This window comes from Esox lucius, chromosome 5 (genome assembly GCF_011004845.1).
Source record: "Esox lucius isolate fEsoLuc1 chromosome 5, fEsoLuc1.pri, whole genome shotgun sequence".
In the NCBI taxonomy this organism is placed as follows: Eukaryota; Metazoa; Chordata; class Actinopteri; order Esociformes; family Esocidae; genus Esox; species Esox lucius.
In genome coordinates, this window is record NC_047573.1 from 8,693,496 (window position 1) to 8,706,529 (window position 13,034).

General features: G+C 47.0%; 1 protein-coding gene across 9 annotated transcripts in view; it reads right to left on the reverse strand.

Annotated features, from left to right (window-relative positions):
- Positions 1 to 13,034, reverse strand: part of LOC105007075 (rho GTPase-activating protein 44) — a 58,141-nt gene that overhangs the window by 21,414 nt on the left and 23,693 nt on the right. For 2 of the 9 annotated variants that reach the window (XM_020046830.3, XM_013133934.4), the window contains exons 1-5: positions 3,092 to 3,237; positions 1,497 to 1,536; positions 1,070 to 1,189; positions 892 to 968; positions 199 to 310 (exon numbers count right to left, since the gene is read on the reverse strand). In XM_020046830.3, the coding sequence (XP_019902389.1) occupies positions 199 to 310; positions 892 to 968; positions 1,070 to 1,189; positions 1,497 to 1,536; positions 3,092 to 3,153 (411 nt within the window). In that variant the 5' untranslated portion in view covers positions 3,154 to 3,237. Of the gene's footprint in view, positions 1 to 198; positions 311 to 891; positions 969 to 1,069; positions 1,190 to 1,496; positions 1,537 to 3,091; positions 3,241 to 13,034 lie in introns of those variants that run through there. The other 7 variants (XM_020046832.3, XM_013133936.4, XM_020046831.3 and 4 more) reach the window with 6 other exon arrangements.

Sequence of the window (13,034 nt, forward strand, 5' to 3'; positions counted from 1 at the left end):
TGATAAAACAAGACCACATTCTGCAGTGTGAGAGGTTGGACAGAGGCAGATGTGGCATTGTCAGAGGCACTTTCCCTGCCCCAAAATAATGCCTCTTCTCTAAGTTCTCGCCGTATGTACAATAGCTTTTGCTTTTACGTGCCGTTGTGGGCTCTTGACAGCCGTGGTGAAGAGCGTGGTTATGGTGGTCTACCGTACCTCGGCTAGTTCGTACAGGGGTTCCACCACGTCCCTCTCAACGGTGAACTCGAACAAGATAAGCTCCTGAGCCATCTTCTCCTGCGTCTCGCCGCACAGTTTCAGCATCTTCCTGCAACCAGCCAATGAGAGGCCGGAAGAAAGCAGCACATGGCCAATCAGAACCCAAACCAGGCCCCGGGATTCATTCAAGCCGGCAGCAGCAGTGCTTACGCCGTGTCTTTACAGACACAGTTTAGCGTCAATCCACTGCAATTGCGAAAATGTAAGCAGACCTGTGAAGGGGTTGACCCCGGTAATGACTGGGGGATTTCATACAGAACCTGAGACATAAGAGGGCTTAAATACCGCTATGTGCATTGGACTGTATTGAGCCCCTTTGTGTCAACACAAATCTTGGGTTATTATTATATGAGCTACTAGAGGCGTGTTTATTAAAACGTGTCACATGCTACTGAAATGAGCTGATGGTTGAAGCAATACAAGGAAAGTAATACATTTCACATGACATCAGTCCAACAACGCCCCTGATATGGGCTCTGCGTGAATCATGGACCAGGCCTGGTTTAACCAGGTGACACTGCAAGCTTTACTTGTCGTCGCTCCTGAAACATCCGGAGACTTATGTGGCGGACCAATCTGCAGTTTAGGAGATTACTGTGTGAGTGTAAGTGTTTGTGTGTGTATGCTCACCCCAGTAGTGAGTCGTCGCCCAACACCACAGCGCCGTCCACCAGACATTGTGCTAGCGTTGTGAGAGGCAGCTTCTTCTGTGTCGGAAACAGAAGAGAACACTGGTGTGTCAGGCCGCATTTTCACGTCGGCACCACCAGAAGGAACGAGGATTAAAACGTCAGACGGGCCAACTCACCGAAGGCGATCTGACAGACCTCTTCTCCACGTCTACACCCTGTTGGCCCTGCAGACAGGCAGTCAGCTTCTTGTGGGTGCTGTGGGACACCTGCTTGACCAACTCCAGCCTCTTCTCCACCTGGTTGACAGAACGGCAGGAATGAGCTGGGCCTCTCTCTTCTCATACGCTTTGACACCCAAACGCAACTTCGATCAGACACTCTTTTTGTGGGTATATCTATATCCATGTGGGGACACAAAGGTATTTCCCCCCTATTTCATAAAGGCCTCCTGACTTTCCTGCTTCTTTCTCATCTTCCTCACGGAGACAGTCAGCATGTCCCCACAGTGTACACTTTGCCTAGTATTGCCATCCTTGTTACTGCCAGGTCAGTAAAACACACACACACACACACACACACTAAGAAAATCAACTGGAAGCTTACCTGTAGCAGGTCCTCACTTAATACTTCAGTTTTTTCCGCTCTGCAATGAAGAAGAAAAATACATTGTTATCTTGACTTAGGGACACACACACACTGCTGAATCCTTATCTTGAAGAGCACCTTTATATGGTGTTCATTAAGATCCCTGACGATCTGGGCAAACCATGTAACAGGAATGTCAAATGTTCTCCTCAGTGTTGGAAGAAATACTTTTCTTGCTCCTTCTAGAAAACTCTAAGCGCTCCGAACTGCGCCCACCTCTGCTTGGCCATCAGGGTGTCTCATTCATTTTCAACCGAGCCTATAGGCTGCAAGGCAGGGGGGTTTCACGCTTATGCAGTGCGTTCAGCGGCGCTCGTGCACGTGAAGGCTGATTACACTACATTCTCACTTGAAGCGTTTCGGCAGGAGATGTCCCGCCTCGAATCATTTCCATAGAGATCACGCAGAGAAATGTGCGGGGGGCTTGCGAGAGCAGTGAAAAGTTCAGCTACGTTTTATGCAGATTTAAGAAGGTAACTTCTGCGCGATGACCAATCACATTGAATATCCCCTGATGCTCTGCCACCCAGGGATGAGGACAGACGCAGCAAAGATGGCTGAAAGAAACACCAGAATGAAAGCAAACAAAAGTTATTATAACCTGGCAACGAATAGACAAAATGTAAGCCATTATTGTGAGTAGTAAATGTCACCTCACCCATCAACACTAACCGTCACAGAATATCACCGCGTGACATACAACACACAGGTTTTCATTATCATGATAAGCATGAATGGATGCCTAAGGTACAAGAATCATTAGCGGTGTTCCATAACATTCGGCAAAAAATGCTGCATCACCTTCGCTGCGATCCACATAATAAGGAGGAGAACCTGGGGTTCTCGTGCGTTTCTTGCCATCGTGCTTTAAAACAGCGTTTACTGCGTGTCATAAATCATTGCTACTTCGTAATCTGTTTCTCTGTGTATCTTTCTACCAAGCATCGCAGGAGGACTTGGAGAACCAAGTAACAATGTTTTGCTTTATCGCAGTATGTTTCTGGCAGGTGTCAAATAAGCTCAATGTCAACTCCCATGGTCCAGTTCGTCGCCTACAGCAGGTGCCACGGAGCGCAATCATACACACTCATCATTTCACTCATTTACGCTCACTCCCTTATTCATACATTCAGAAAAAAACAATAATAAAAGAAAACTGCTTCAAGGTTATGTGTCCACGGCACTTTAACAGTGCTAGCGGAGCAGGCAGGTAGCTCTAGTGCAGGAGAGACACTGGTGTCCATCTAGTTTGGATATTTACTTCGGCAGCATGTTAACAGCACTGGCTCTTGACACGAAAGTTAACCTTAGCAAAATGTCAGTCAGGATAAAGCCCTGAGGTAGAATTTGTTCAAAGCCGACGAAATACACACCCTATATGTACATTGAACGTTGTTACGATACACAAGTGCCAGCCACACGGTTACTGTGTGATTTACCGAAATGCAGCAATGTCACAGTTCACTCTAATGTACCCCAAGCCAGACAGGCCGTCCACAACATCCAGCCAACATGCCGAACAGACCAGCCCCTTATAGATTATCCAGACTTACTTAGCATCGCTTTTCCTGCTTGAAGCCCGGCTCCTAGACAAGCGCAGCCTTCTCTTCCACATCCCCACACTGAGTGGGTGGCTGCTGGAGCAACCTGACAGGTTTTGAGGCGATAACAGAAGTGAGAGAGATTAGGAAAGAGAAGAAGGAGAGAGAAGGGGAGCGGAAAAGGACAAGAACGAGACCTGACAGTCAGGTCCTTTCACTGTCGCACTTATATGTCACCTATTCTCTAGCCCCCCCCCCAGAGCGAGAAAGGGAAAAGCCCTGTGTCTCTGCAGAGGGTGTAGATTTAGCTTAGAATGAGGCCAATGCTGAGAGGCCTGGCATACAGCTGGAGCTGATGGATGGGACCAGTCCTCAGACTCATACCCAGCTTTTCTGTTCACCTCCCCAGGCGTTATAACTCAGGTGTTTTCTTCCCTCTGCCGGCCAGGCCCAGTGCATCGATCTGGGTGATGAATAATAGGATAGGCTGGAGTGGAAACCTGGTCCATATTTCTGTGTGTAGTGGACTTTTTGTGTGGATAGTAGCTTTGTGTGGCTCCTTATGTCTTTTGCTTTGGTCTTCTGCAGTACAAGGGTATCAATGTGAACGCTAAAACAACATTAACATAACACTGGTTATAAAAAGTGTATCAATAATCTATAACAGTTTGTACTTTAGTATCTAGTGTGAATAAACATTCGGGTACCTCAATATACAGTTGAATAAACAGTTGGTACCTCAGTATCTAGTGTGAACAAACAGTTGAGAACCTCAATATACAGTTAAATAAACAGTTGTTACCTCAGTATCTAGTGCAATTAAACAGGTGATACCTTGGTATCTCCATTTGTATTATAAATAAACAGTTTGTACTTGCACTATACAGTGTAAATGGCTTTGTTTCTCTATGATGGGTTTCAATCCATGAGCCATTAGCTTGACTGGATTGAATTGTGAAAGAGATTTAATCCATGATATGCATTTATCCATGAGCTAATGACTCTCTTATTTAATGAGCCAATTACCAATCAATCAATTCATGTGACTGGGCCAACATAGGAAAACACGCTTTCTCTTCCTCTCTCTAACTCACGTTCAGACACACACACATACCCACACATACACATAATACCACTCACTGACAGACTGGGTCTGAGTCTGGTCTGTCTGCCTGGCTCTTGGCTTTGATCGATCACATCTACAACGACAGAACAGCAGCTCCATCAGCCAGTTACTCAGCACGGACACCCACCACCACACCCCCCAAAGCGGCTGTGGTCAAACACACTCTCACAGTCGACAATTGCAGGATGTCTGTTTTACATGCTTCCAGTGTGGGTAACCTAAAACCCATTGGTTGTTTCAACTGCTCTCAACAACCACCATCAATGACCACAGTCAGCGACCACGGTCAGCACCACTGTCAATGACCACCAGGGGGCATGGTTCCATGACATATCCCACCCCTCTGTACAGCAGCCATGTGACTTAATGACCCCCCCCCATCCAATAAGCTGGGAAGCACGTGTCTCAGTGGGCTGAAGATAGTGTATTCCCCGTTGCCAATGCCGATGCAGTCCTCTCTTACACTAACACTGCTTAGTACCTGACTGAAAGTCTTGCGTCAGGACGCAGTTCTGTGTATTACTTTCAGTCTGCCGGCCAAACGCTGCTTGTGAGAAATAGGAGTCGTCTTTTCCCAGCACGCACGGCCCGCTCTCGGGCTCTGCAGCCCCTGCTGTGCAACGCTTTGGTTTACATTGAATTCCTGATGAGGATCTCTATCAGTCCATCTAATGGTTCCAACAGACAGAGTCTAAAACGGGGCCCGACATTTGCTTCTTCCAAACCCTGCCTGAAACATGCTAAGAGACAAAACTCAGCTAGGCTAATGTACAAATGCATTAACACGTGGCCTACATACATGAGTGCCCACACGGATAGTACACGTAGTGTGCGCGCGCGCACACACACACACACACACACCGGTAGAGAAGCTGTGAAATCCAACACCGCCTCCTCAGAGCAACAGATTCCACATGACAGAGTTATCATCTGAACTCTAGTTCTCTCTACAGACTCATTTTCTATTCCATAGGACTTATTTAGTCTACGAGCTCACTCGCACACACACGCACGCGTGTGCTCACACACACACACACACACACACACACACACACACACACACCAGATATGTACATGGAAAACAGTGGGTCCTCTCTTTTTGGCCTTACAGTTTACAGTGGCAATTGAAAAGACCCCAGGCCAAAGGTGAACAGTTCCGGGTGGAATTTAAGGAAGGGGGAAGGAGAGAGGGAGGACAGAGGAAGGAAGGAGAGAGGGAGGGGGATGGAATGTGCTGTCCGTTCTGCTGAGGTTGGCTTTCACCACGGGACGTGGCCCTAGGAGTTGTGAGAGGATCACGGCTGAGGAAGGAGGAGGTGAAAAGGAGAAACCCATTACTACAGAGATGACCAGACCTGACCATTTCAGATGGGGACAGAGTGGGTGAGTTACTGTAACTATGCCATTTGTAAAAAGGGTTGTGTAGTATAGGGTTCGCCAAGAACGTAAAGACATTCAGCCAAGTCTAATACACTAGGCTCTGTAATATGGGCCTTTTCCTCCTTCCAGTTAAAGTGCTGCATCAGGGTGTCAGCCAGCTGTACAGTAAGCTTTATTACAACAGGCCAAGACTAGCATCAAACACTGAATACTGCAGCAGTTACTGACGTCACTGCTGGAACTCCCAATGGAAGAGAGAAAGAGACAGAGGGAGAGAAAGCAAGGCAGTGTCAACCAGGGGCGTAGGTTTCCTTATAAATGAGTGGGACATGTCCCCCCGACTTTTTGAAAATGGCATTTTGTCCCCTCCACCTTTTATCAACACAACTCTTATTACAAGCAAAGCTCAACCTCTTTTGAACGTTGCAGTGGCAGTACAGTAAGCAATTGCATAATTCGAATAAGACTGGCTTTAGGACCACAGGCAGGCACTTTGCTTTGAGGTAGTTGGATAGGTCTGGTTACCATATAGGCTACCGTTGCAACTAGCAACTGTGATCTCTGGCTCATGAAAGTTTGGTAACCTAGCTGACATTACCTCTAGCTAATTACCTCCCGTAACGTATGAATGGGGTAGATATTTATCTTATCAGAGTGTTTTTCTGAAAGCCGTAAGGTGTAGTTAGGCTAACGTTATATATGAATGATAGTTGCAAAAATATATAATAGCTAGCTAGCTAATATTATTTCGCTAGCTAGTCTACATAACACTAGATTCACCTCACTCACAGTTAGCACCGTATGACACCAGCCAAGAAAAGACTGATGTTTTTTTATGCAGAGACAAAGTGAGTGGTACAGCTAGCTAGCTATGAGACATTAGGAGATATAGCTAACTAAATTAATACTGTAGTTGATCTCTTAAAAAGTTGGCTAACGTTGTAGTTCCCTACATAAGTAGCTGCATTTGATATTTCAACCTAATGTGGGTCTTATGGATCAAACATTACCACCAGGTTCTGCAGGGCGTCAATGTAGATCAAGTTGCTCATGTAATACGTCCTGCATTTTCGCAGAATCAGATGGTGACCGTGAGAATGTCCTTGTCATAGCAGGATCAGACAGCCATGGAGAAAAAGTCAACCGTGGAGCTGAGGTGAAATGTTGTCTTTAATGGTGGATCATTTAAATAAAATGTGTTATGTTATGTGTAGCCCATATGTTGAATGTTCATATTTATTAGCAGAACCAGAAAGATGTTGAGTAAAACCAATGTAGTCATGCAAGAGAGTGGTGGAGCTTGGGAGGTGAGGTTGTGAAATTCAAGTACAGTCCTGGCAAAAATGTACATGTAGATCACAGATCAGCCACACACTGAAAAACAGAGGTCTGTTGTAGTTCTTCACTAAGAGCACAAACCATAGACAATATGTTAACAATGTAATATTAAATCAAATGGCTGAAGGCTGTATTTTGGGTGTTCTTTGTAGCAGAATAAATGAGATGTTGTGCACATACAGCATATGGACAAAAGTATGTGGACACCTGCCCATCACACCTATATGAGCTTGTTGGCCATCCCATTCCAAAACCATGGACATTTGCAAAAACATATTTGTCCCCACTGGCGTAGCTATCGGGGGTGCAGCTATACCAGGGCCTGCAGTGGGTAGGCGCCCGTGCTTGACCTTATTTTTTATTGTGTGTTTCTATGTGGTTATCAGTCAGACCTCAGGATTAGCTTTCCATGCGTATACCACTTCAAAATTGTTCCATGTAATGACAGCTTGCACCCCTGCCCGGCGTCACCACGCTACGTCAGTCTTTGTCCCCCTCGCATTTTAAATCAAACCCTGGTGTCAACCATATCGGCATTGGCTGAGAGAAATGAGGAAAAATTAATTGAGATGTCATTAAAGGCTGAAGAGAAGAGTGCTGGACTGCCGTTGCTGAATATTTGTCCTGAAAACAGTCTTTATCATGGTAAGAAAGTGAAAGAGACAGACATTTCTAAAAGAGGTCCGTGTTTCTCAATCCATCCTTTGTTTAGGATCTGAACTCGATCCCAACACACCAAGCCTAAACCCAACCTCTAAACATAAGTGAACTTTTACTACAAACCTCTCAGCTGCGTTTGACTACTCTTGCTGTGATTCTTTAACATTTACAAGTATGGCATACATCTGTACACACACACATACAGGATGTCTACACTCATTAAGGATACATTCATCTGCCTAGCACTTCACCACAATTCATCCAGACACATCCCTGTCACAATCTGACACCTGAGTGACGACACTGACATCAGTAACACACCGGAGAGGCAACAACTCCCCCATAGCTGGCCACAGTAGCCAAAGGCTAACAAACCTGGGTGGCGCTGTCTGCTAGCCCTTTGCACAATGCATCCTTATGGGAGGATGATAAAAGCTAAGTAGCATCTCTTAATGAATTGACTAAAGCTTGTTAGTGTGCTGTCAGGATCCCATCAAATCAGCAGGTAATGGCTTCCCTCAGCATAAGGGTAGGTACAAACGGGATATAAATCCGTTATTAACATTGTTAAGCTGCGGCTGTGAGGTGTGTGGGATGGGATGGAGTCTGGCTGTCTGCATAAATACCATAAGCAGATAAGCACTACAGCGGGATATACGCTAACACTTTAGTTTTAGAGGGGGAGGTGCGTTTGTGTGTGTATGGAGAGGGTTGGGGGGACGTGGAGTGAAAAATTAGACGAGAGAGTATATACGTTAGCGGCAGGCTGGATTTAAACCCATGCTGCAGCAGTATGTCAGGTCTGGGCTGGGGGCATCTCTATGCACCTGTGAGCCACAGTCAGGACCTGACCACAGAGGTGGCTCTAGGTATCTCTGCACTGCAGTTTTGGTTGCCCCCAATAAAGTTGCCCTCTAATTGGGGACCCTATTTAAGTTTTCCTTCTGAACCTTCAGTTTGTGGATCATTGTTTGCGCCAGTCGTGTTTGTGTTATGTGTTTCAGTTTGTGGTTTGCTGCTCCTTTTGTTTTCTGTTCAAGTTAATGAAGAACATTAAAAGGATGATTCCCTAAAACTCTGCGCCTGTGCCCTGCCTCCTAAATCATGACAGAATAATCCACCCGACCAGGACCAAGCAGAGCTGGACGTTGAGGGAGCTCCTCGACGGTAAGGATCTTGTCACCAATGAGGAGTACCTCTGTGGTCTAGCCCAGGATCCAGTCAGGGATCTACGGCGGTGGCGATGCCGGCGGGGACAACGTTGGTGTTCCCACGCATAGGGCACGCATAGGCTGTTGGTCCTGTGGAAGGGAGGGGAGCTGGTGCCCCTCCCACCAGACCAGTGGGGGCTCTTTGAAGAGCCTTCCCACGCAGTATTGGGACCAGGTGATGTTGGAGGAGGAGAAGACCTGCCAGGCCTCCCATCCCTGCACACCGGTTCCCAGCACGTTACCCACAGTGCCGTTTCACAGCCTGGTATCCCCAATGCAGTTTCCCAGCCTGGTACCCAGCCCAGTACCCCCAGTGCCGTTTCCCAGCCCGGTACCCCCAGTGCAGTTTCCCAGCCCGGTACCCAGCCCATTACCTCCTGTGCTGTTTTCCACCCCAGTACCCAGCCCGTTACAAACGGTGCCATTTCCCAGCCCAGTACCCACTGTGCCGGTCCCCCGCCTGGAGCCATCAGTGCCAGCCCCGGAGTGGCGGTCTGATGAACCCCTGCAATTTCGACCTCCTCCCTCTTCTCTGGCGCTCCGTCCTGCTTCAGGGTGGAGTCTTATTCCTCCACTTCGGCGCCCCATCCTGCCTCGGGGGTGGAGCCTCCTCCCACTCTGGCACCTGTCCTGCTTCGGGGGTGGAGCCTCTTTTCTCCACTCGGGCGCCCCATCCTGCCTTGGGGGCGGAGCCTCCTCCCGCTCCAGCACCCCGTCCTGCTTCAGGGGCAGAGCCTCCTCCTTCAGTTGCACTGCATTCCCTATTGAACCTGCCCTTTTGAACCTTTAGTTTGTGGATCATTGTTTGCACCAGTCATTGTTTTCTGTTGAAGTTCATGAAGGAGAACATTAAAAGGATGATTCCCTTAAACTCTGTGACTGCCTCCTAAACCGTGACACAGTACAGCTGCATCAGAGGCAGAAGCTTGGCACTTAAAAAACAGCAAACAACTTGACAGATGAATCTATGGAGTGATCGTACAATCCAAATGAAAAGGGAAATAGGCAAGGTCGTTTTGGGATTCATAGAGGCAGTGGATGGTCTGATGTCACCATCCACCTTCAATACATCATAGCAAGACATATCCAAAAGCTGCGCTGTTTGACATGAGTCAGATTGGGTCCAACGAAATGGATCTTTACCACACCACTCAATTACACACTGGGATTTCCCTCATGCCTGCTTGCCATAGGCACATGGCAATCAATAAAGCAGTAATCAAGTTATGTGCTCCCTGTGGCTTGAACAGGCAATGGTCAATGGTAAATCTGTGAGGCCTAAAACCTGCAATTCATACCTGTGTCGATATTTCACACTGGTGAGCGTAACTGTAAATGTTACTATGCTGTAAATTTGTTGCCTGGGTACCCAGTCCATTTAGCTAACATTATACTGGAGTACATTAATACCCAGGCTAGGATAGTCTGTTGCTTAACCTGTTGCTTAGGTCAAAGATCAATCTACTGAAAAGGGAGGTTACAAGTTGAAGGACATTATAGGTCTAACCGAAAGAGAATTCTTCTAGGTGAATTTAGATTACCCAACATGCTTCACTCTGCAGTTATGGAGGTGGGATGTGGGGGTTGGGTTTCCATAGTAACAAGCGTTCCACAACGGCCTGGGATGTATAACACTGAGAAGTGGAGATGCCGCCTGATGATGAAAACAGGAGTGATTTCTCAAGTGTGTATTGTGCTCAGATCCATTACATACAGAACACACACCTCTTAAATATCTTCAAGGTCATGTGTCACTGAGTGTGCTAGTCTGGTGGAGGTAGAAAACAATTTCTACTTCTCAACCGTTTTTCATTTTCTTTTATGTTTCTTGAACCAGGTACATCACTTAGAACTCAAACTGGGATTTCAATGACTTCGTATGAAAACAAGCATGAGTGCGTGTGAATGCTCCCACGCCTGTGTGTGCTCAAGGCCTTAGTGTTCATCTCAGTGGATGGGCCTGGCCCTAAGTGTTCTATATACTTAAACAAACCGTTAGATAAATAAACAGATTCTGAAACTGCACTCTGTCAGCACGAATGTCTACCAAAAACCGAACGAGAAACAGAAAATCTTTGTAAAAAGAACCCCACTTGTCACCAAACTTGTATGTGAACAAGTCCCCCGTTCTGATCAGCAGTAACTCCAATAGTTATGTGACAGTAATGGCGTGCTGGACAACCCCCGTCGGAGTAGCAGAACATTCGTAATGTCTAAAGCCCACTGGTCCGAGACCCAATGCTTTGCCAGATGGTGACAGAGGGAACGAACCGGGCGATAAGCAGCTGCCGTGGAAACAAAACAACACGCAGGACAACTAGACCCAAAGCAAGGCCCGAAAGCTGGACAGACCTAAGCGGCACTAACAGCAAAGCACACTTAAAGCCTCTCACGTTGATCGATATGAAAACGCACCAGCTCCACTCTCTAAAGGGCTGTGGCCTTTTTACAGAGAGCATGCTATCCATGTTTCTACCGAAAACAAAGAGCATGGTGTTTCAGTGACACACTGTCACAGTCCGAGGGTTAGCAACTCTTGTGAGGAGGACCTGTGAGGAGGACCTGTGAGGAGACGCATGCAAGCAGAGGGCTTCGGGAGAAACTCTGCACTGGTTTTGCTCCTCCAAGATGAGCCGTGCCGAAACATTAGTGCTTCGTGCTTTTGTTGCGTCAATGTTTTAACATGAATGGCCAACTTTGCTTACGGGAAGTTGTACTTGGGACTGTGTAGGTGTGATGGAGGGCAGTGTGTAAGGACATGACTGTCTCTCAAAGACAGAGAGAGAGAGATAGAGAGATAGAGAGAGATCGATCGATAATTTTAGCAGATGGTCCAAGATGCTGCTCCTCTTTCAAGACTGACTCATCGTCAGGCCTTAGTGCGTCTGTAGCGTTTCACATGACCCTGCTGAACTCAACCAAGTGCAACCGCCGCCTCCTCACACAGGAATCCTCATGCTGAACAGACATCCCCCGCCATCTGAGACCTGGGCCTTTATATAGCAGCCTTTACACTACCAGCATAAACTCGGACCGTCTCGTTCTCCACATCCCTGACATAGATCAGCTATTAAAAGGACAGTCAATGGAATCGCGAGGCATCTACCAGAGGGAGACTGAGGAAGTATCATCAGTATTATCAGTATTTGTGGCGGACATGAACAGTTCACGGCTAAATAATAATTTTGCTGTTACATCTTTACTGATTTGGTGTTTCCAAGAACAACGTTATTTGAAAAATAATGCTTGTGTGAAGAAAATCCAAAGCAATACTAGCAAACTCCTGTAGCCAGGCAACACATTGGGCTGTTCACTGAAGTACTGTATGTCAATGTGTTTACCTGAGAGAAAGATGTGTGTCACTGTTCTAGAGTAGTGAACATCCGATTTGCATCCAACAATGTGAACGGTTTATTGCGGATTCCCTACCACTCAATCCGCTGGCCGCAACAAGGCTCGAGCTGCAGTCAATTGGCGTTGTGTTGTGGAGACTCACACATTTGCCACAACGGATGTCACCCTAACTCTGTTTATCTCCCCCCAGTGAGAGACCTGGCGCCCAGTGTGGGGAAAGTGACTCGGAGTTGTCGCAGCACGACCACTGGGAGGGCTCAGATATGGCCAAGTTCTCATCCTGAACAATTAGAAACTGGGCAGACAGCTTGCTAATAGCTCCACTGTGCTGGTGGGGACGAGGAGAATGACGGGAAAGTGGACCCTCTGAAAACAGTCTCGCTCAGGTTGCAAGAGTTCCTGGCAGTGCCAACTGAGACCACGGAGCAAAAGCTTTTATGAAAGTCTACACGCACAGAATTCAGTACCATACACTGTAGTCACGAAAGCGGACAGGACAGAGAAGCTAATTTCGAAGTTGGGCTGGAAAACATGGGTGATTTTTTTCAATGTGTGCCGTGTTCCCATTCACAGAGCTCCATTACGTTCTATAAGCAATATGCTCTCTGATTTGTGACATACTACTGACAGATTTACAACAGGATTCTAGAAGCTGGCTGGGTGTTACGGACCCACCTGCAGCTCAGGTCAAACAGGTTTCTTGTGGGGCTGATCAAACATACCAGGGATCTCTGGGTAATGAGAGAGCACACTGGGTTAGGATCTAGACGCACAGACGCATAGATCAACCCTCTCCTGGGGACACCCCAGCCATTCCATCTATTAGATGTATCCCGGAGCTAGCACACCTGAATCAACTTATTAACTAATTAACAAGCCCTTACCT